At 41.1% G+C, this 25355-nt stretch overlaps 1 protein-coding gene across 2 annotated transcripts in view; it reads left to right on the top strand.

Moving 5' to 3' along the window:
* Nucleotides 1–2468: 2468 nt before the first annotated feature.
* Nucleotides 2469–25355, top strand: part of LOC117494014 (solute carrier family 41 member 1-like) — a 37996-nt gene continuing 15109 nt past the window's right edge. The window contains exons 1-7 of one of the 2 annotated variants that reach the window (XM_034144637.1): nt 2469–2643; nt 5681–6021; nt 20145–20252; nt 21387–21458; nt 21950–22094; nt 23429–23575; nt 24369–24513. In XM_034144637.1, the coding sequence (XP_034000528.1) occupies nt 5725–6021; nt 20145–20252; nt 21387–21458; nt 21950–22094; nt 23429–23575; nt 24369–24513 (914 nt within the window). In that variant the 5' untranslated portion in view covers nt 2469–2643; nt 5681–5724. Of the gene's footprint in view, nt 2644–3223; nt 3348–5680; nt 6022–20144; nt 20253–21386; nt 21459–21949; nt 22095–23428; nt 23576–24368; nt 24514–25355 lie in introns of those variants that run through there. The other variant, XM_034144636.1, reaches the window with a different exon arrangement.

Here is a 25355-nt window from a genome sequence, read left to right as displayed (position 1 = left end):
TCCCAACTTATATATGCTCTTTGATCTCACAGAGAGTGGCAAGTAGCTATTGCCTGAGATCCCAGGATGTGTTTTTATTACATGTGCCAAGTGCTAGGACTGTTTTAGGTACTAAAGCTTTTATGTGCGCTGCTCCTCTAGCTTGGAACACTATGCAAACTTTATTGAAACTGAGCATTTTGGTTCCCTTGCATCATTTTAAAGCACGGCTGGATGAAATGTTATAAGATACCTGTCATTGTGAATAGGTGGCTAATTTATACCCCTGTAATTATGTTGTGATGTCCTTTTTGTTTTCTGTTGCTTTTATGTGTAACTAATGTACCTCAGGTCTCCCTTGAAAAAGAGATCGTGGATCTCAATGGGATTTTTTACCTGGTTAAATAAAGGCTACAAACAAACAAACATGAGCTTTTGATTCATGAGTAGGGTATATCTACAATCTTAGGGTCTTAATTAAAATCACCAAATCATGAATTTTTTGAATCATTTCGATCCAACCACTTACAAGTAATTGCTTTTTTACTGCTGCAGTTATTATTTTATCTCTCACTCTCTGTTATTCCTTCTGGTAGGTCACCCAAATAAAGAACTCCATATCTGTAAGCCCAGAAAATGTTGCATGGTTCTCCAAATATCCATCCAAAATGGTTGTATTTGGACGTGTCCACATTTTTTTTTCGGTAAATTCACTTTTTATATCAAATTACAATTTTCGAAAACACATATTTTGTCACATATGCTACAGCAATGCCTCTATGTACATACTCACTTCTCTAATGAGTTTAGTATCTGTTGCGTTTTGTAACTCTGCTGGATTAAGCTTTTCAATCTGATCACCAGTAATGGAAGATAATTCAATTTGTGGCCCAAATTGAAGGGAGACATCATGTTTTGTTGTACTTCCATATTTTTGTGTGCATATGTGTAATGTGGGGCTCGACTTGTTCTTGTTCAGATTTGGACCTGGGCATGATCTCAACTACAACCTTGTTCTGTGGCAAAATATAGTGTTACCACTACAGTGCAATAGCTGATAGACGCTAGACGCTAGTGATCTGATATGTATTGTAGACTTAAAGGAGAGCAATAACGAGAATGAAATAGTTAACATCACTAAGTGACAGCACAAATTAATGCTAATGTTGCTTTATGTTGGTTAAATATGAAAATGTACAAGAAGTTTACCCTAAAATAAGAAAAAATAGTTAATTATATTAGTTGCTAAAAATAAATGAATGCTGGTTAAATCACTATAACTACATTACTTGTAGTGCCTACCCCAAATGCTGTTTTGCACTGTTTTTAAAATAGTGATGCAGAGCTTTCATTTTGATTTGTGTAACCCAAAAAAAAAGTATTATGGGACAGGAATCTACTTTAAACGTTGCTAATATGCTAATATCTACAACTTTTCCTGTGTTAACCAACATGAGCTATGACTAATATGAGCTTTTAGCTTGAACGTGACTCAATTAGCTCTGGACTCAGCCTTGACTTTGTCTTGTCTGCATTTGGACTTGATTCGGACTCGCATGGATTTGTCTTGGTCTTAACTACAGCCCATATAGCTATACTACTATCGTGCAATAAGTGACATAATGCAATACAGACACAGCTATGAGTAACAGCAACCAGCAGAGCAACTAGATATCTGATCTGGGGTGTAGAAGTAGAAAGAAGACGTCCTCACTCTGTCATCCGCATGAATGAAATTCACAAGTGAGACTGTATTTGGACACAGACCACAAAAATATTAACAACATCACCCAGGCTTACCCAGTGAATGTCAGAGCCTGCGCACAGAGTGGTGTCCTATTACATGCAACAGCCATGAAGACCATGCTTTTTTACAGTATGTTGCACGTGGTAGTTAACGTATGACAAAATAAAAAATGACTAGAATCCAAAAGACATGATGATGATTGAAATTAATACTTTTATCATTTCAACCGGCTACTATATGGCCAAAAAAATATCCAAACAATTGGTAATACAGTGTAGTAGCTTTGTATACTACTCCTTATAAGACAAACATAGTGACATCAGCGCAAAAATAGTTTTAAATGCCAACACGTTTAGATTAGAAGGACTGGGTAATGATTTATCTATTGTTTTTTTTATATATGGTGGTTCCTTGCCTGCTGCTGTCACCAGTCCACCAGAGATGGAAAGAGACAGGAGGGGGATATCGTTATCTGCCAATGCAATGAAATCCAAGACGGTGCCTCATGATGCATGCCTCACACACTGCATATCACACACACACACACACACACACACACACACACACACACACACACACACACACACACACACACACACACACACACACACACACACACACACACACACACACACACACACACACACACACACACACACACACACATACACACACACACACACACACACACACACACACACACACACACAGTCACGCACACACAGTTAGCCTAATGCTCAAACGTACATTGAAAAATGCACCAGCAAACCAAAAGCGGAAAATACACACACACCTTAATATAGACAAGACATTTACACTCCAACACATACACACAGCATGGCAAGCATAGTTATTATTGGGAGCTCGCGTTCACTTTAGCTGTGCACACACACCCTCACGAGCTCTGGAAACAAAAGGTAAGGACGAGATGTCGAATAATTCCGAAACATATGTCATCTGTGTGTATTATAGGTTCATTTAAGCTGTCGGTAGCCAATGACAGAGGGGCAGGAATGTGCTTTTAAACTATGAGTTAATGAGTTTGTAACAGAGCATGTGTCTTCATAATTATGAATACCTGCCACTGATTTTATTTTAATTGCGGTGACCATGTAAGGAGCTTCAGTTATAAATGACTTAGGACTGAGGAGTGTCATTGCTGACTTACTTAAGTGTCTCTTATTCTATGTGTTTTTATGTTGGAATTCTGTTCTAAATTGTGTCAACACCTGTTTTTGGAGACTTTTACATTAAAAAAAGTTGGACCCCTTATATTATGATTAAAAAATATTAAAGACCTGACTTTTAAGAGTGGCATAAAGACATAAAACATAATTCTTCATTTAAAATGTTGAATATATCCCAATGAAATCCCAAATTCCTGCAGCAGCCCACTTTCTCCACACGGGGGCGGGGCTACACGTTGTTTATCCAATCAAAAAGCGCCTAGTAGTGTAACCCTGGTTACCGAGGAAGTGATATTATGGTATGTAGACATGGCAGCCTGCAGTGGAGGCATGCATATCAACAGAAGATTGTTTATCGGCGTTTTGTTGTGCTGACGCGCATCTAATGGAGCTTCGGAGATATTCGGCCATTTCCGGAAACTGTCGACGATACCGTGTGTATACATATTTAAGTTTTCGTTATCAGTACTTTCTTAAAGGTATTCTAGGGTTTTTCTTTGTTTGTATGGATTGGTTCATCAACACACCCATCGCGTAGACAGATGCTGTTGAATGGGCTGCTGTTAGACAAAATGAACGTTATACACGTACATTATAAGGTTGTATATCCAAGGACAAAAAACGTATTACTGTAGCATGCAAAATAAAGCCACTGTCAATGCCATGATATAGGTTCAGCTTCAGGGCTGAATCATTCTACAGAAAAGGTGGAATCTGGGTGATACAAATCTGCTGAAATATATTCCTTCTAAAGACATCTAAAACCTGTTAAATAGCAATAACTAACTCTTAACTTGATGAATCCACAACAAGTAGAGCTTAAAGTATTTGTATTATTTGTATTATTTGTATACATTATACAAAGCTTATTCATATAGGAACGTCACTGGTGTTACGTGTTATCAGGAAGAAGAGTAACACCAGTGACAATTTGGAGAAAACACCAATTTTTTTAACCAAATGGATGCCATGTGTCAGACCAAATATGGCTTCAGTCAATATCAAAATCGTTTAACTCTTCAATACAATACATTTTCCCATTCAAATGTTCACCCCTAGGGCTATGAAATGAGTAACACTAATGACAGACTTGAAAGACGCACGCATTTGAAGATAAAATGACACCTTTAACAAACAAAGTAAGAAGTATCTGACTTTCCTTATGTCTTTGTCCACTGCACTGCCTCAAATGATCTCTTGTTACAGGAAGCACTTCAGAGACAGTACATTATTTCAAAAATAAAAGCGTTTTGTGTAGCAGTAACACCAATGACGTAATTTTTGGTGACTGACATTTATTTGATATTATTAATAATAATTTGCGTTTTTTTTTTTACCATTTCAGTGTTATATATAATGTATGTCATGTTATGTACATATGAATGAGATTTATTTATTGAAAAAAAAATATTTTAAATGAAAATAGGCTCCACTTCCATGTATGATCAAAGTGACAAGGCAGTTCCTTGAACTTGGCATTTTAAATAAATTGCAATTTATGTATAAAACAATTTTTTTTATTTAGTACCATTGCAAAGACACTCTATTTATTCAACATATATAGTGAATGTGAGTATTAGGTCAACGTCATGTATTTTGGTGTCTGCAAAAGTAAGTGACAGTACTTCCACCTTTTCTGTAGAATGACCCGGCTACAACTATCAGTGGTGGAATGTAATGAAGTAGATGTACTCAAGTATTACACATTTGAGGCAATTGTCTTCAACTATTTCCATGTAAATGCTACTTTATACTGTACTTGCACTCCACTACATTTATTTGTGAGCTTTTTACACATTTAGGTTATAAGCTAAAACAACATAGAAATCAATTAAACATTGACATATCATTGTAAAGTTTAATTAAAATTTGCTCCACATTTACCAACTGTGAAGTACACATTAATGCATCATTAATCAGTATTATAATATAATATTACGCACAACGAGTACTTTTCACCTTTAGTTCTTTCATTATATTTTGACGCCAGTACCTGTGTACTTTTATGAAAAAGATTTTGAATAAGTACGATTTTGAATAGGGGACACGTACTTACAAAGTAGTTTTACAATTTAATATTGCTTCTCTTAAAATCTAGGTACTTCTTTATTGCAGCAAATGACAATATGAAATATTTTTATAAATATAATAATATAAAACAGCCACAGATAGGTTGAACAAAGTTTTTCATAGCCTTAGCAATGAGGCATTAATGCTTTCCTTTGTGCATCTGTATGTGTGCTGACATTGTATTCTATATATAAAGAGAACCAGTGATACCACTGGATTTTTGAATGTAAATTAAAAACGATAATAATGTTGGAAAGGCCAAATAAACTAAAAAGCAGGGTCATTTTGTCACATTAATTGAAACATCTATAGAATTAGAATTGAAGACTAATGCTAACTTTATAAACTCCAGCCAAGTAGCTAGAAAAACAGAATAGTATAATAAGATAAAGGTTTAATGTATCTTAACACTTAATTGGAAGTAAATTAAATAATACAAATGAACATTTCTAGTTAATTGAAGGCTACAGATAAACTAAAGCTTTGTATTTCTTTTTACACTCCATCTAAGCTATTGAACTAATCTTTATTGATGTATATCTAGTTTTATTTTGGATTCGACAAATAACCTTTTACTGTAGTTGTTAGGTTGATTGGATCCATACCTACAAGATTTTTGGGTACAAATAGGATAAAACCAAACCTGACATACCAGATGTCCCCACCAATAAACCACATTTTGATTCTGTATCCCCAGTTTAATCCAACACCAGCCCAGTCTTCACAGCCACCACCGCCATCATGCCCGGGGAGGACAAACCCCCACAGACCCGCCAGAGGAAGAAGAACAAAAAGTCCCGCTCCAAGGGGAAGAGCCCGAGCACCGGTCCCGGTGTGGTGGGCTCCATAGAGGACCAGGATGACCTCCTCTTACCCCCAGTGGCCCCGCCTCCCCCTAAAAAGGAGGATAAGCCCAAAGTGTCTGCGGCCAAAGTGGAGGATGAGTCCTCCATCGCTATCTGCCTTCAGGTGCTGTTTCCCTACCTGCTGGCCGGGATGGGCATGGTGATGGCCGGCCAGGTGCTGGACAATGTTCAGGTGAGGGCAGGAAACAGTGAAGTGAGAGTGCGAGCTTAACATCATAATGGTGACCGCTAGAGTTTTATTTTTATTTTTTTACTTTATTTTTTCACAGACATAACTTTAATATAATTCATGGAGATGTTGTACATCAGGGATAATCGTTCATGTCGTTCATGTCCTCCTTGGACACCAAAAGGACATACAATTTCTTGATGCTATCAATTTTATATTGTACAAACATTATCAACACATTACAGACATTATCATTCAACAAAGTACAAGCGCGAGAGCTGGAGTTTTTTAATTTAATTTTAAATGTATTTCATTTTGTATCTATTTATTATCATTTCTAACTATTTGTATTTTTTTATTATGTCTTTGTTAAATAAGGACCATGCATAAAATGTACAGCACAATTAACAGTAAAACTAAAATATTTAAATTAATTTCAACTAAAAATGTACAGTACAGCCAATGTTGTCACACACACACACACACGCACACACACACATTGTCTAACACGCTAACACAGTTCAGTGTACTGTTATGCTGTTATGTTCAGTCATTGTTCTTATGTTGAACATGAATACATTTACTTTGTAAGTAACTATGGGACGTATTTCTTCTTTCATAGCAATTTTCCTTCATACTTTCTTGCTGTGAAATAGGTCTTAAATTCTATTCAAAGTGGTCTTAAAAAGGTCATAAAAAGTCTTAAATTTGAGTTGGCGAAACCTGCAGGAACCCTGTGTCAATTCTGGTTGCTCAATATACCTTTTCTTGCACAGTGGTAAAAGAGTAAAAGTCGGTGCATGTTTTAGGCTCATCTGGAAGCACATTTTCAAATCAAACCAAATCAGATCAAATTGTATGTATAGCTCAATATTCCAAAACGTATTTGGTCTCAGTGGGCTTTACAGATATACAAACATGAATGACATTGTAAAAATATTAAATCAAATTACACAAATAAAATAAAATTACAAGTAAGAATGTAAAATACAAATACAATGAAAGACCATCAAATCTAGGACCAAGGAGGATGTTCGGGGCAACCTTGAAACCAGCCCTTATTATAGGCTTTATAAAATATAATAATGAAATGGCCGTAAATGTCTGTCTCCTTCTTTAGATTTCTCTGACTTCCAGTGCTTCGTCTTTTAACCCCCTTCTCTTGCGCTCTTTTTCTTTTCTTTACTGGGAACAGTTAAGCCATTCTGAATACAAAGTTTTGTGCTCTCCACAAATATAGAAAGGTGTTCCACTGTGTTTTCTGATGAAAACTAATGTTGGTTGTCCACAGCTGACGCTTTATTGACCAGACTTCTTTCTGCTGATTGATATAACTGCACGTAGTCCCTTGTTCTATCTCACACAGGCTCCGCCCTCTACTGGACTCTATGGGTACTACTCTCATCAATGATACGCGAGCGTTCACACACTGAAGTTGTATAAATGTAGCCGGCCAATCAGGGCGAGCCTACCTGAATGCGCGTGCAGGCTCACAGTATATAAGGCAGCTACACCTCCTGACTGTCATCCTTTTCTCTTCAGCGAGCTGGACAACACCTGAGAAAAGGATTCGAAACAAGTAAAAAGTATCTTACCTCCAGGCAAGTGAATGGAGTCGCCACTGCAGGAAACCCGGACCTGTCCCTCATGCCCGGCTTAATAGGGGGCGCCGATCCCCACCAGCTCTGCTTCGAGTGCCTGGGACCAGACCACGCCGAAGACGAGCTTGAGGTGGTGGACGTGGGAGACCAGGATATGGCCGAGGCGACGCCACCAACGTTCGCCATCCCAGCCGTGCGGGTTATGGCTCTGTTTGCTGAGGAGGAAGAAGATGACTTCGCCTCATCGGTGTCTGACACTTCCGGGTCCGGAATCCGCTCCCCCCACCACTGCCGCCGAAGCCGGTAAGCCGGTTACGGTCCGGCCCGCCCGGCGCAACCGGCTTTCGATATCTGGCAGTGTGTGGAGGCGTCGTGGCAACAGCCACTGGAAGCGAGAGCTCCGGTGGCAGGAAAGGTAGGTATTCTGAGGGTGCGGGGCTGCACAGAGACCTCATATCCCGGCGTGCCCCCCCTCGATGGGAGCCTGGCAACACATCTGCTCCCACAGGCAGCAGGCTGGGCAGAGAATCTCTGCCCCGCTGCCGCGTGACAGGGCGGCTGCAAATAACACGGGTGTGTTGGGCGTCTCGCTGATTGCTCTTCCGCAAGATACCCCCACCTCACCGGATCAGAGCGATTATTTGGCCGATGCCAAATGTATATCCTGGTCCACGGTGCCGCTGCTTGCCGTGTGGTGTCCCTGACCGTGATTTTCCTTCTGGCAGAATCTACACAACACATCAGCCCCATTGAACAGCCTTGTCGTGCCAGCCTATACAACACATGAGGGGCAGAGTTTTACTCTGTGTGTGTTGCAACTTGCATATATATTTATTGCACTTGACGCACACACACGCATGGCGTAATTTCCACTGGGGAGGCCAGCCCTGGACAGTTCCTCAGTTCTGGGAGCGCTGTCTCAGGAGGTGGTTGCAATAGGGGCGTAACACAGGAAGTATTTGCGTTTTGCCTTCCAGGGGATAGCCTACGAGTACAACAGACTACCGTTCGGCTACTCCCTGTCCCCACGCACGTTCAGCAAATGTGTGGCCACAGCGCTTTAGCCACTTCGCAACCATGGCATGAGGGTTTTATTTGATCTCAACGACCTCATAGTCATGGCCAGGTCCAGGGAATGGGCAGATGTTCCACACAGCCCAATTGATCTTCCACCTAACCAAGTTGGGGGTTTGCGGTCAATTGGAAGAAGAGCAGTCCCATACCTCACCAGCAGGTGGGTATCTGGGGATTTTGCTCGATGCAGCCCCCATCGAGAGCGAGGTGTACGCCCCCATCGAGAGAGAGGTGTACCCCCCCTCGAGAAGGAGGGGGGTACAGAACTGCCTGTGGGCGGGCGGGGAGAGCCTTTCCCCACTGGGGTCCGTGCACACGTGGTGTGGCTGTGTCGACAGCCTTGTTCGACGACTTGAGTGTGGAGGACATATGTACGGCGGCGTCTTGGTCTACGCTGTATCTGAACCCCTGGGACATAATACAATTACGTTTTCCAATGCTCCTTAGGGACCTGGGAAACGTGGTGCGCAGTAAGCCCCATACAGGGCTGGAAGACTCTCCCCGCCGGGGAGAACCTTCCCCACTGAGGTCCGTGCACACTCTACACAAGGTAAGCGTGTGAGTGTGGAGGACATAGTACACTTTACGTTTTCCCATGCTCCTTGGGGACCTGGGAAACGTGGTGCGCAGTGTGTAGTCACTTGCGCTGGCACCTGCAGGGTGGAGCTATGGGCTTATTCAGACCAATTAGGCTCTACCCAGCCAAGTAAGCTGCGGCCCCGACTTCTCCACGGTCACAATCGGGTGATAGGAAGTTGGGGTGCGATGGCTGTTAACCAAAGGCCGGTCAGGGGCAGTGTGGTGGGTCGATGTGTGGGGCGATAGGGCGTTTATTCATCGGGGCTCCACCCACTGTACCCATAGAGTCCAGTAGAGGGCGGAGCCTGTGTGAGATAGAACGGGCGTTACGTATTGTAACCCTAGTTCTATAAGCACAGGCGGAGCCCTCTACCTAGGGGCCCTGTCTTCCCTATGCCGCTCGCTGAAGAGGGTGTAGGATGACAGTCAGGAGGTGTAGCTGCCTTATATACTGTGAGCCTGCGCACGCATTCAGTAGGGCTCGCCCTGATTGGCCGGCTACGTTTATACAACTTCAGTGTGTGAACGCTTGCGTATCATTGATGAGAGTAGTACCCATAGAGTCCAGTAGAGGGCTCCGCCTGTGCTTATAGAACTAGGGTTACAATACGTAACCCCCTGATCAGAGCGTGTTCTTTAGCAACAGTCCGTTCTCGTTAGCAGCGGTCTGCTATCAAAAAAATAGAAGACTTCTGGAAAGTCCAAATGTACCAATCAGAATCGAATATTCAACTAAGCTGTGTAATATATGTAAAAAAGACATTGTTGTAGTGCATGTGATAGTGATGTAGCCTGTATAATGATTTTCTAAATTGGTCATTTAGATAAACACCTTATCTTAGCATCTAGTAAAGCTATTAACATTTGTATTTGTTTTATGCCACCAAATATACTTTCTTTATGTGTATGTTCTACTCTTACGTCTTTATCCTCCGCCTGATGTCCTTGGCTTCTTGTCTGCAGCCAGCTGTGCTTAGTGAGATCAGACACACCGCTGTCTACTTTATCCTAAACTAACACGTCTTTCTTCCTCCACTAATGGACACTCATCTATCCTCACATGGCTTATTCCCTCCCCTCTATCTATTGCTCATCAGTATTTCCTTCACTCTCCCCTCTACAGTATCTGTTACCCTCTTGTGTCTGATGGAGGACAATTAGTAATGAGTTTTGGCTGAGTGCTTTGTCTCAAAGCACAGGGGACATAGAAGGACATGGAGAGAAGTCTATCTAAATGGAAAGGAGATAAAGACTAAAGCACTCTACAATCAGCACTTATGGTTGTTACTGTAGCCTGTAGTGGGTCTGGATCTGGTCTAAATAAGCACTTCCTGTTGTCATAGATTCAACCTATATCCCACATGTTACATCCTACATCATGTGTTCGCCAACAGGCTTTTTCAGTTTTTAACCATCCATGTTCTACCATTGCTTTCCAAGATATGGCTCACTCAGCTAGGGCTTGATTACAAAATCATGCAAAGACGCCTCCATAAAATTACTTGCAATGCACACTGTAGCCTTTCATTTCTCGTTCCTGAACTACTAAATAAATAATGCACCCATGATGTATTCTGCAAAATGTGGTTCTATAGGTTTTTTAATTATCCTTAATGTGTCCATAGTTGGTGATCATCCCAGAAGCTCAGGGGGGTTAGGGTTGAAAAAGACTAAGAGTGTGTGTGGGCAAGGATTATCTTTTAATTAATTGCATTCAAGTGATAAAGTAGAACTGTGTACTGTAGGTGAGGAAAAGAAACACATTTGGCAGTTGAATCCATTGTGTTACCCCTAGATTCCACCGGGTCCGTCTGCGTAGCGTTACGGCCGCGTTACGGCCGCGTTACGGCCGCGTTACGGCTGCGGCGTGGCGTTCGCAAAGATGGCGGCCACTCTAGTCAATGGGTGCTATTCCACCAGACGCGCCGCGTTACGGCTCAGAAGCGTCCCAGAAGCGTCTCGGCGCTGGGCTCTGCTCAAAATAGGATTCAAGTCTATTTTTCGACGCGACGCGAGGTGTTGCAGAGGCGCCGGGCAGGAAGTAGACCGGTCAGAGCATCCGGCCCATCCCCAAAATAAACTAATTTTGCAGACCCTATCCCTCCGTAGTCTTTCAAGTAGGAGGAGAAATGCCAGCGTTCTCCTCCGGTTTACAGGCACTGTGTACATTATATATATAGAATAATTATGATGATGAATGCATTTTTTTACCACTAAAATACAGCAACACATCTTTGATTCATGTTGTTTATAACTGGAATATTACAATTATTATTAACTTTGTCTGTACAAAGTAGCCTGTCCAGGAAATATGCCCAAATCAACAAAAACTGCGAGCCGGCAGGCAAGACGCTCCGCTTCTGAAATGCTTCTGAAACGTGCCCGATAGGAGGCCGGACCAAAACCGTATATATATTTCAGTATTATGGAAAATAAGCTCTCTGGCCAACACACATTTTTGCTCAGCAGGATAATCTCCACATATTAACACCACTCTTCAATTTTTGAAGGGTAAATGCAATCGGCAGAAATAATATGCTATTGTTAGGCTATAAACAAACTACATCATGGTCCAAGACTGCGCATTACCACCGCTAAGCTAAAGGCGGACCCGTGTTGGTGTGATGACTTTTATTAGTTTTTTTTATTCACTTGCTAACAACCAACTTTTTTATAACACATAGAAGCTTTGGAGATTCACCAGTGTTGTATTAACTGACGTATTTAAAGTCGTAAAAACAAAAGTGAAATAACTCTTCAGCTTGTGTTGACCCCATAACTGATTTCAGTCGTCTAACCACAAACATGTTCAAAAAACCATTGACCTTGTGACGAGTGAAATAGAAGTGACTGAATGCTGAATCATCTCTTAGTTTCAGGACTCTTTACTGCACCACTGTATTAGGTCTGGGTTTCTTCTGCTTGGATTACTTTTTTTTTACTTATCTCCTAAATTCCCATACTTTGTGAAGGTGTGTTACCAAAATTACTAGACTACCTTGCTTATTCTGAACAAGAAAATGTGTTATGCATACAAATGTAGAGCTAATAAGATACTAAGAGGAAAATGAATTAAACAAATGTAACCATTTACAACAGTACAACACAAACAAATAATTGTGGAAAATGAAAACTATACCATGTTGATAGTTAATAGAAATTAAATCATTACATTTCAAGTCTAGTGACAAAATGTATTGAATCAAATTAATTCCAAAAGTCACTAGTTTAATAGAACATGTAATTAGTTACTTGATTATGATAAGAAAAAATAAACATGATTGCCATGCAAAAGAGAAACTGACTGCATTATAGATACACGTCTGCATATAAGTGATTCGTAGATGCTTGTGACCTGAAAAGTGCTCTAAAATCAATATTTTATTCAAGAGAAGCTTTTTGAAAGCAGGGCAATGCTTTAGCCACAAATTAAAGTATGTGTGGGTGCAATCTGAACATGTTGTGGTGCAGACCAAGGATATACAGTACCTGGGCCTGTGAGTGGATCACAGAACAAACATGCTAATAAAGCAGGTGAACACAAGCTAGAGATGGAATGAAGCGATGGAGAGAATGAATGAGTCACGATGTGGAGGGAGAGAGATTCGAAAAAGAGGGATAAGAGAGGGAGTAACGCAGCGAAACCGGCCGACGTTGGTAGACGGATAGAAAAGGGGAGGTAGGGTGAGAGCAAGGCACGCAGCAATAAAAAGGAGGGAGAAGGGAGGCGGTAAGCCGGTTGTTTCCCTCATGAGTTTGCATGTCGGGCAGCGCAGTCAGCTGTAAAACGTCACAGCAGAGCGGAGGAAGCAGGATTGCCCTGATGCTGGCAGGAGGAAAGAAGCACTCCAGACTGCCAGAAGCCGGCTGCTGCATCTCGTCAGTGGACCTCTTGTATCTCTTTTAGACATTACGGAGCTCTTTTTTGTTTTCCTCCTCATCCTGAGCTTGCCAGAACAGATGATGTGGATTGACAAAAGCATAAAGGACTCCTAACTCTCAAGACCTTCTGGACTATCTTCTTCCCTCTGTCAATCATTCAGCTGTCCCGGCGAGCAGTACTATCATCTTTTCTGGATAAAGATGTGCCTTCACATTGGTCAAGCTGATCAGACTGGGTCAATGGATTGAGGACCCTATCCAACAAACACTAAACTCCATTGGACGGACTTTGAACTAAACCAATGGATTATTTGGTAGATTGGAGAAACTGGACTTTGTCATGACTCTTCATTGTCAGGTTTATTCTCTTGAACCTTTTGTGATGTCAAAGTATTCTTACCAACCTTTCATTATAAATTCAGGGTTGGTTAAAGACTTGGCATATATGGAGCATCTGTGCTAGTAGATGAACATCGTGAAAGACGACTAAGGAATTGGTCTTAATGATTGTGTCGTGCTGACAAATGGAATCATCATCGTGGCTGAGTCACCACAGGGCTAAAGATGCCACGCTCTATTGGCCTGTTGTGGAAATCAACACCTGTTTATTAACACGATCATTAATCAGAACAAATGGGTGGCAATCTCTCACTTGTTACACCTGATTTTCACGTCTGAAGATTTGAAGACATGCCAGTCGCTAAAAATCAATTTTCCTCAGAGGTAAAAAGGATTATTATAAACTGATAGCTTTACTCTTCATTGTCAAGAACGATTGAAGTAAAGCCTGTAATTTCTTTATAATCCTTTGAGAGTGGATCAACCATGCATTCAAAAATCCAGTGTCTCTGCTCTTCAAACATTTGACCTTGCACTTTATGAACCAAGGACGGACATCGATTGGTTTCTCGTTCACTCTGCTCACTTCTTTGGACAGGTGAACTCAACTCAAGTTTATTTGGACGCATCGGAACCAGATTTCTTCCTCCCTGCTTGGACTGCAGTGAATCTTACCATGGGATAACGATACGTTGAACTGAGTACCCCTCGTCCATCATGGTGGTGACGCGTCTGGAGCTGGAGCTATGCTACCAGGGCAGGAAGTTACGTGGAGTGACATGGAAGTTGACTCGATCTGAATATGGTTTCCTACCGGAGAGTTCCTGGCTCATTGCTGCCCAGGTTATAGTGCCCTACCTGGTGTCAGGGCTCGGATTGGTCTCCGCTGGCATTGTTATGGACCTTATACAAGTATGAAAAACTTTTCTTAGAGATTGATTCATGGGTGGTTGAATAGGGTTCTGTGCTATCTGAAAAAGTGATGATATCAAAACTGTACTTTTTTGTATACCTTCTTTCACGAATACAGAACTGTTCTGTTCTGCAAAGTTCATTTTTTTACCAAACAAAAGTTGCCAGATGTTTAATGCAGTCACAAACCTATTACCAGACAAAAAACCAAGCTTGTGTGATGTGGCAAAACCCCAAGCTAATGGAAAATTAGCATTCAAGTCAGTTTAAGTCCAACTAGAGAAGTAGAGTATGAATCTGTTTTCATGCAATTGTTCTGGTTCTTGATTGTTTTTAATACACCTTGGTACTGTGAACAAAATGTAGGCGGTACTTTTAAAACAATGAGGTTCAATATAGACCTGCTCAGCCCTATGGATGGGTGTGAGAATGGTTGGGTAGACTGACTTTACACAGACAGTTTAACATAGTGGCATGGATGAATTATTAATATGGGCAGATGCTCATATCTACAGACAGCTGTAGGCAGTTGAATGGGTCATCCATGTGGCAATAATGGATTCAATGCAGTGTGAGAGGCAGAGATTGATTTTACCTGCTTCTCGGGTATGAATGGTCTCAACTGGCACCGTTTTCATATCTTTGTGTATAAATTAGGGTCAGACCAACATTGGACTTTTATTGAATATTCAATATCTTCCAGTCATTCTTATTAACCTTCTTCATGGATTGGCCAATGCCTTAGGTTTGTAAGCAGAGTTATGAAAAATAATGGATTACGGTTAAATTGGTGGACAGAATCACTTTGGAATAATTGAACAGGTGGGGGGAACAGATTGATTAATGTATGCATCTACTGAATGCAGTAGTTTCCTCTTCCCTTTAATGGTGCTGTTCAACAGATGGAGCCCTGTGTAACACACACTTTTCTGAGACTCCCCAATCAGAATTTGATGTGGGGATGAGAGGAAAGCCTTTGAACAAAAGTGAATAGTTAATTTAATAGGAGGTTAGAGAATGGAAGAACAGATGTGAAAGAGAAAGGATATACCAACGTTGATATCTTTAAATCACATAGATGAGAAGAAATTGACATATTTCCCTGTATTACAGGGGAAAAAAGACACACACAGCTGCAAAATTGCCTACATTTGTTTTAGCCTAAAATGCATCTTAAAGGGGGCCTATTATACTTATTTTCAGGTTCATATTTGGATTTTGTCTCTTGACTGTGACATGTTTAAATGCTTTGATGTTCAATAAGCCCTTTATTTTTGCTGCATCACCTCTTTTCACCCTCTGTCGGAAACCAGAGCCCAGTCTGCTCTGATTGGTTACTTATCTGTTGTGATTGGTTAACCGCTTAGAGATGTCCCACCCCTTAGTTTATCACGATGAATGTGTTAGCCTTTGCAGACCATTTACATGCACAAAAACCTATATAACACACTACAGGAAAGTAAAATCCCCTAAAATCATTATAGGGCCTTTTTAAGATTATGCCATCATTATAAAATATTAACTAATAACTAGTATGTTTCTAGTGATACGTTTAAAACTACACCAATATCTCCATGCTCGGTTAACAAATCAAAACTCACCTCCTCAGGACTGCTTTTAATCTGTAATTATTGTTGTGTTTAGTATATTTTAAGTGGGTTGTCTTAATTGTTATTTTTTTAGGAATTGTAACCCTGTAATATGTCTTTGAGTACCTTGAAGAGCACTATATAAAAATAATTGTGCTTTTCTAAATACTCAAATACATCATCAGATTAATATCAGTAATTATGACAACAAAAGCAAAAATAATACAAATATAGTTGTTTTCCTCCTGAGGGAGTAGCACAGTTTTTGGCTATCCTGGCTTTTTGCCTGTAACACTCAGGCAGCAGCAGCATTACAGCAGAAGTGGGCCATGTCCCAAGATAGCCTCCCAACGTGACAACCGACCTGTCACTCCTGGTCCTGAGAACAAAGTGTATAAATAGACACACTCAAAGCACACCCCTAACGTTTACTATACTCTTATTTTATTCCTTTTTTCCTCCTTTGTGTCCTTGTTTAGCACCCTTTAACCTCATCCATACGTCCCATCCCTATTGGCTGTTTCATTAACAGTTCCAAAAGGTGGAGCTAGACCACAAATGCACCATAGACAACTTGTCTAGTAGCTCCAAAAATGTAATAAAGTATCCGCTTTTTCACTTGTTCTTGGACATGGCATTCATGGCTTAGCTAACTAGCATAGCTGTAGCCTTTCCTTGAGTAGGTCTACCTCAGATTTAGGAACAACAAACCAAAAAGAAAAATTATTCATTGATCCTATACAAACAGCTCCCATCAAAGTGTACTAGCGCAGCAGTGAGTATATTAATGTAATTTTAGCATGGTATCTCACATATCCACATCCATCAGCACTCTATTTTAATGTCATTTTTGCTATCTTAAAACTCTGCAGCCCAAAAAATTATAGTGATTCTTAAAGGCTACCAAAAACAAAAATGTAATAAAAACATACAACAAAAAAAAGATTCCATTGTTTTCTGTTGTTTTTTATTTTGGTTAAACTACCAGGTCTATCAGGTCTAGCCAAAGACAATGGTCCAAAACCCCAGGGAAAAGCTTTGCATTATACCAGTTCCCTCATCTCAAAGTCAATGTTTTTTTGTTTGTAATTGGGACCTGAAGTGAGGTCTGTGGTTAACACAAGATTACGAGATTTTCAAGTTTTGTTCTGCGACATAAAATATGTCAATAAATACCCTACTTAATATCCAGAGCTTCTATGTGTCATGGAAACGGCGGTTGCTTACAAGTGACTAAATAAGACCACTAATTGTCAAGCTGAACGTTTAAGGATCATAAACGTGTGTTGGCCACAAACGTTATTTTCTGCAATATATCAAAATCCAATGGGGAAATCCCATATCTTCCAAGTCCATCAAAAAAGAACACAGATGTTCCATATATACACAGATGGACTTAAGGTTGTAGCGTGCACAGCCAGAAAAAAGCTTTGCTACTTTAAAAAATAACTAGTTACTTGTTTTTCCTGGAACTTTGTCTATTATACTAAATATTCAAGAATATCTCTGGGTTGGTTATTGCAGTCATTGCCTTGTCAGCAAAATATTTCATATCTGAATTACTGATACTTTATGTGCTTCCAGGACATTTTCCCCCTGCTTTCACAACAAAACCTCTTATCGGACACTTCATTTTTGCTCTTTCATACCTCCGTTCCCTCTGTCAGTTCCTCCTCTCATCTGTAATTCCCTCGCTCCCTGCCTCTGCTCAACATCTCTTCACTCTTGGCAGCCGTGCTGTTCTTTAATATGTGCATCTATTTAAAGATTGAAACCATCTCGGACCTGCCAAGTGGAGTTGTATTCAGAAAATATGAGGCAGACTCTATGAACTGTTCTTCTAAACCCACTGGACCTCTGCAGTATGGGGTGGCGTCATCTGATGCTAAGAGACACAGGAAAAGTAGGCTACTGGGTTAGTCTAGAATATATGATGTGCTTATGTCATGAATAATGTACAAAGTTCATGGGGTCCGACCGTGGAGAGGTAAATTCGTTTTTTTTGGAATAATAATGTATATGATCTTATTCATAAAGCACCTTTAGCCTTATTACATTTTTTGGGGTTTTCCCTTTCCTGTAGTGTATTATATAGGTTTTGTGCATTTAAATAGCCTGCAAAGGCTAAAATCCCTGTTATATCTCTCATAGGCTCCGCCCTCTACTGGACTCTATGGGTACTACCTTATCATGCAAGCATCCACCTACTGAGACTTCTATAGATGTAGCCGGCCCCGGGGCAGGCCTACCTGAATGCGCGCGCATCTCACCGTATAAAAGGAGGCCTCGCCTCCTGACTGTCATCCCTTTCTCTTCAGCGAGCGGAAGTGAAACACTGAGCAAAGACGTGAATAGAGAAAGAGAAGAAAAGCATGGACACCACTACTCGAACACCGGGCCTGTCCGACATGCCCTGGCCTGATCGCGGGGGCTGATCCGGACCACGCCGAGGACGGCCTAAGCCAGTCGGGGGACCAAGACACCTTAGAATATTTGGATAAAATATTCAGGCTCAGAGCACAGATGGCGGCTGTGGCGAGTAATCTCTGCGTGTTGGGTGTCTCCCTGATTACCCCTCAGACGGACACCCCTGCCCTCCCGCCTCAGGACGGGAGCGGTTATCCGGACCGCTGCATTGGTCAGATGAATAATCTGATCCATGGAGTGGCCGCCACAGCGAGGCGGGTGAGGTCCTTGGCCACAGTGGCCTCGCGTCACGTGTGGCTAGGACTCACCGCTCTATCCAAGAAGAACCAAGAGGATCCCCTTGGAGCCCCCGTGTCCACGGAGGGGCTCTTCGGGTCGATATCCTCGGTCACCCAACGCTTCAGCCGCCTAGAGGAGGAGAGAGTGCAGCTTAGCCGCATGCTACCGCTGGCTCTTCCTCAGGCGCCGCAGCGCGCTCCACCACGGGCTTCCCTGCAGGCGAGGGAGCGCAGTGCGACGGTGAGATGAAGGGAGAGGCGCCCTCCACCTCTTCGGCCCATCCTGTGGAACCGGGGTACCGGCACTCACGGGGACGGGCTGCCCGACCTCGGCAGGCTCCGCAGCAGCAGAGTGGCCGGGTGATGTGCTCCGTCTTCACCGAGCTGACTGGCGGGGGGAGAAAATCTCTCCACCCGGGACGCGAGGGCGAATCCCGCCTCCTCCCTGTATAATGCACAGATCACTACGTTTTCTAATAAAAATGAGGTTGATCTGTATCCAAGTTTAAGTGTCATTTGTTTCCACAATGCTACACTTACACATAATGTTGACCGTACAAATTCCCCACTCGCTGCCCCAGTTGTAGCTCCTGTAAAGGAGGTAGCTAATGGCCCTTTGTGTGTCGACCCTCCATGGGCAGAACTTCCCTTCACGGGGAGTTTTGCGGCGGAACGGGTCACCAGGGAGTACCACAGCTTCATAGCTGGGGCCCCGCAGTTGAGGGCTTGTCCCCTAACACAGTGTTATGCTACGTCAGCCAAGAGAGTGTCCGAATTAACCGCTCTGTCGGTGCACCCGAGTTGCTTGTGATCCGGGGTGACCTGTGCTTATATAACAAGGGTTACCATACGTAACCCCTCATTTTCATTCCAGAGGGGGTTTCTCTCCCCCCCTCCCCATTCCTGAAAAGCTTCCATTGGACTCCTTTGTTTGATTCCGTAACATAATGACATCACTATGTAACATTATGCGCTTCTATTGGCTAGGGCTTCAACTCATTGTACATGATAGACTAAGGGGCGGGACATCTTTGGTTTCAGACAGAGGGTGAAAAGAGGTGCTGCAGCACAGGCTGTATTAGAAAAATAAAGACGAAAACATGTCACAGTAGAAACAAAAATACAAATATGAACCTGAAGATTAACATAATATGAACTCTTTAAAATACTAGCAGCAGAATTGTGGACAAGCAGGAGGAGGGAGAGAGATTCTTAACTCTACTAGTGGTGAATGCATGGAAATCAATTTCATGATTTTTGGGAATTATAAATGTTTCTGAGATGATGAATACAGGATAAAACCATTGAACTGACATGTTTATCCAAGCTGAGGTTTCGGTCAAATATGACTCCAAGTTGTCAACAATAAAGCTGTAATTTAGTGAATTTATATCTGTGTGCAATGTTTTTGTGAGTGCTAATGTAATATTTCACGTGTGTTTCAGCACTGGGAGGTGTTTAAGGTGATAACGGAGGTGTTTATCCTGGTGCCTGCGCTGGTTGGACTCAAAGGAAACCTGGAGATGACCCTCGCTGCTCGCCTCTCCACTGCTGTAAGATTTTTACATCCTCATGAAATATCATTTTGGATTAAGAACTTGCCAACCAACAGAGAACTCTGTTACTACGCCTGATAACTTCAGTTTACCACCCTACAGAGAATGTATCATGTAGAACAGATACAGTACAAAGTCACACACACAGTAATTCATTTTTAAACTTTTGATATCATTGGATTTATAGGTCCTATGTCATGCTTTTCTGGTTATTACCCGTCCCCTTGTGTGTTATGAAGGTTTTTATGCATGTAAACCCTCAACGTACACCCTGTAGCGAGTACAACTCTAACACAGAAAAGACCTGTCTATGCTGCCCCAGAACGCCTCGTTGGAGATTTCTCTTTTTCCATTTGTTTCTTCCGGGAACCGCATGACGTCATGCGGTTCCCGGAACCAAAATGGACCAATCCGCGGAGCTCCTCACACACCAGGAGGGGTGGGGACCTTTAGCGTACATTTTCAACTAACAGGGAGTCCCATTGACTTGCATAGAGCTCCCTGAACGCTGGTAATAGACGAGTTGGGATCGCGGAGAAATGCTCTCTGCAGACCCATTCTCACAGCGTTTATAAACCTTTTTCTTACTCAATATCAAGCCACACTTATTGTTTTTACTTCGGCTGTGAGTGTTTGTGTGTGCTCAGGATGAGTTTCGCGCTGTCTCGCTGTATTGCCGACCCGGAAACCACACCAGTAAGTCAGCTCACCGAGCAGCGAGCCTCGCAACGTCCCGACCAATCAGAGCACACTGGGCTCACAGGGAGGGGGGGGGGGCAGGAGCTCCAACAAGGCATTTAGGACAGAGAGTGAATACACATACTATACAGAGATGCTGTACGACAAACCAATGTGAGTTTGGAAAATTGCACAATATAAATCTATTCTAGTAGACCGCAACAATGGAATTATGATCAGTAGAAATGGCCATGACATGGGACCTTTAATTAAAACACTATGCATAATATGTTATGTTTGTTTTACACATTACGCAGAGCACTTTTGCAGGTGTTTACATTCTTATTTTCCCGTTTTTTATGAAAAACAGACATATTGAATATGAAATACTCACTGAGGGCCTGTACCAAACTAATGCTTATATAATGACTGATGGTATCTTTGTGTTTGCAGGCCAACACAGGCCAGATGGACGACCCTGGTAAACAATGGACCATGGTGTGCAGCAACCTGGCACTGATACAGGTAACATCACCTGAAACACCTTTGAAATACTTTGTTGAGGTACATGTGGTACCCTATGGTCTAATACTGACTTTGGAGACACATTACATTACATTACATGTCATTTGTTAGACGCTTTTATCCAAAGCGACTTACATACATTCAATACTGTGGACAATCCCCACAGGAGCAATTTGGGGTGAAGTGTCTTGCCCAGGGACACAACGACATGCTGACTGCAGTGGGACTCGAACTTGCTATCCCCTGATTTGAAGTCCAGCACACTATCCACTGAGCCACACTCTCCCTCGCCACAAAGCTTACTGTGTTCACCAGGCAAAAAGAGTCATTCAAGTAACCATTGAAATACATTTTTTAAGTACAGTATATATGGTGGTCTAATTTCTGATTTTCTACTGATTTTTTACAGCCTCGTGCAAATGTCACCACACTGTTTGTCAAATGCATTGTTAAATCCTAATAATGATGTCATGTTTGCCATTCTTTTGCAGGTTCAGGCGACAGTGGTGGGTTTCCTGGCAGCAGTGGCAGCTATTTGTTTAGGGTCCTTTTCTCGAGGGGGGATTGAACTGGACCAGGCCGCTGTTCTCTGTGCCAGCAGCATCATCACTGCCTTTGTTGCTGCTCTTTCCTTAGGTGAGTAATTAAGATCGTTTTTCTTGTTTTGTATTAGAAGTATAATACATCTATCATATCTATATTTTCCAATTGTTTTAGCTACATTTTTTTAACCAAGTCTCAGTTTGCTAAGTAGTTTTGCCCTTAAGGGCTTCCTTACTTGTGACAATTAGTGAATTACGGTAGGGAATGTGTTTAAATGTAATATGTATGCTGTGAAGATCCACTCATCTTGGATCAAGGGGGCAGCAATTAAGCACACATTTGGTAGAGAATGCTAGAACATTTACATTTTACAGGCTCAGCCACTTTCTCTTTTGAGCTGATGTGTAATCAAAGACATGATGGCTGAAACACTTGCTTCATAGCAAGCCTATATTTGTTTCTTTGTGTCTTGTAGGTAATTACATTTGAGTTTTTTTTATTACAAATTACAGGAATAGCAGTTTTTATATATTTTTGTGAAGAGTCAAACAAAGCCTCTTAAAGTCTTTTTCACACATCCTTGGACGAGAGCATGAACAGATCAGAATTTGGAGTTCAATTTTTGTTGTTGCTATAATTGAAAAATGTATACGCTTTAAACACACAAATATGATTTATGACTAATAGAATCATATTGCTGTCAATTCTAATGACAGCAATGACCTGTGTGACCCGCTCTATTGAAATCAGTCAGATGTCGGCACATTACAAGACAATCATGGGTTTATGTCAAGAACTCTTGTTTGGTTGATTTTAAACAAACAAAACAGTGTCCATTTCAGTGATAACTGTCAGCTCTGACTCTGATCAGCGCCCCTCCCTCTCTACGACTCCCTTAGCTTTGCCATAGACTGCAAAGACCACATCAAAATCAGAGCTCATTCAATTGTGGTCCTAAGGGGGGGCAGGGGTACTATGCCCCCAAAATATTAGGCCTTGAACCCCCTCTTAAAATAACTTAAAAGTAACTTTAAAATGTACTGTAAACTTTGAAGGTGTTTTTTCTCAGAACGGCGTCTTCATAACAGTCATCATGTATTATTTGGAGTACGAAAACAGTAAGGCTATGATTGGAAAAATAAGGATCTCCTTTTTCCAATGGTGTACATAACTCAAAGTTTTGTTTTGGGGTCAAAGTGACTTTATCTGTGCCTCTGAAGATCGTCTTTAGTGATAGGAAAAACCCAGCATGTTTCTGCTGAAAGCTTTTATTAAGTTGTCGTGTAACCCTGATAAAAGCTCTCTCTGAGAACACTGAACACAGTCCTTTTTTTTAGCTTGTTTGAAAGTGATTACTTTTTCTCCACCATCATGTTTTCTGTTTCTCTCTTCTCTCTGTCTTTACTCTTCCTTCTTCCCTTCCGTAGGCCTGGTGATGATAGGAGTGATCATTGGCTCCAGGAAGGTAGGGATCAACCCGGACAACGTGGCCACCCCCATCGCTGCCAGTCTAGGGGATTTAATCACTCTGTCCCTGCTGGCCACCGTCAGCACCGTACTGTATGAATATATAGGTGAGGAATAATCTCAGCTCTGATTTATGACTATGTTCCCTCACATCTGGACCTTTTCTTTCAATCATATTTTTTTCTTTTTCTGGAAGTAATGAGAACAGTGTCACGCAGTGATTTAGGGCTGCAGATCTCAATTGATTCAATGTCAACTATCAAAAGTAATCAAGAAATGTATTGAAAGTAAACTTAAGCCCAAATCTTTAGATCACAGATTTCTAATGTGAGCGTGCTCCTCTATGAGAGTAAAATGTATATATTTGAAGTGTGGAAAAAAATGAATTTTTATTCATTTTGTGAAAGACTAATCAATATTTTTCATAATTTTCATTATAGACTCATAAATTATCAATTAATCCATCAAATAATGGACATGAAATGATAATAATGTATTATATAGTTTGAATTATTGTAATTGTTGTATTAATAATATTAACTTGCAAAGTAACTATTAAGTAATGTTGTGAAATAAGTGTAGGGAGTAAACATTACAATATCTTCTTCCAAATTGTAGTGCATGACACACATCTTTTTTATTTGTCATACTATATACCACCATATGGCATTTTAAACCAATGTCAATAACCAAACTGCAGCTGTCAACATTGCATTTTGTCAACTTAATGATATCATAATCATATTATCAAAAAAAATCCCAAATTGGGATCAATAAAGTACTATCTTATCTTATCATATACAGTATCCTGTCATGTATGTCTATTACTGTGTTCTCTTTTTTTCTTCATATTATTTTCTTTGAGTCAAATGTACTAGCGTGTCTCTTCCTGTCCCCCAGACGTGTGGTACCTGTCCCCCCTGGTGTGTGTGCTCTTCCTGGCTCTGATCCCCCTGTGGGTGGTGTTGGCGCGGCGCAGCCCCCAGATCAGCGAGGTGCTCCGCTCAGGGTGGCAGCCTGTTTTAGTCGCCATGTCCATTAGCAGGTACACACTTTTCATTCTTCAATGGGGAATAATATGAAAAACATCTAAATATTTTTTTATACAATTTAATTTTCAATTTTATCTCAATTAACTTCCAGCTTAACTTGTTTTAGTTTATGCACTGTATTTTTCATATTAAGTGTTTAATTAACTGTTACATTTGACTAATTTGGGGATTTTTACCATTTCTCCTTATTGTTGCCGTTATTTTTTACTTATTTGCTTTTCTTAGTGTCAGGATTTTTTTGTTTAATTTTTTATTTATTCTTACCCAGCAATTTTTTTAATCAGGTCTCTTTTTATCAAAATCGCAATGTGAACAGTTGCGATATTCAAATCGCGGGAAGCACAGTATTTGTTAAATGCTAAATATGTGTTAAAAAAGCATATTGAAAAAAGTATTGTGGAGCTTAGAAAAACATATTTGTTTGGTACAGATCATCTTATACAATCACACCATAATAAATATTTGAATGGTAATAGAAATTATGATTAAAATATGATAAATCCCTTCTATATAGTGAATCATATCCCAATATTAGTCAAAATAGTCACAATATTTCGTTTTTTTAAATAATGCAGCCCTAGTCTCTACCTCTATGTTTTTTCTAAGTTAAAGGTTAACCAGTTAAGCCCATGGATGTATAATAAGAACTGGATACAGCGTCGGAGGCGGGGTCTCGTTCTTTCCTATGAGAGCTGCTCATTGGCGCATGAGGACAAAAGGGCCCAGGGACATCACATACTGATACGGAAGTTGCAGTACCGCCGTTTGGAAACAAAGAATATTTTCCTCAGAGTCCGGCGCACTTCATGGGGGCTTGGTTAAGCCCCATGCCCCT

Source organism: Trematomus bernacchii, unplaced genomic scaffold, assembly GCF_902827165.1.
Source record: "Trematomus bernacchii unplaced genomic scaffold, fTreBer1.1, whole genome shotgun sequence".
Taxonomy (NCBI): Eukaryota; Metazoa; Chordata; class Actinopteri; order Perciformes; family Nototheniidae; genus Trematomus; species Trematomus bernacchii.
The sequence above is the reverse complement of the archived record's forward strand: the minus strand, read 5'-3'. Positions and strand labels throughout refer to the sequence as shown.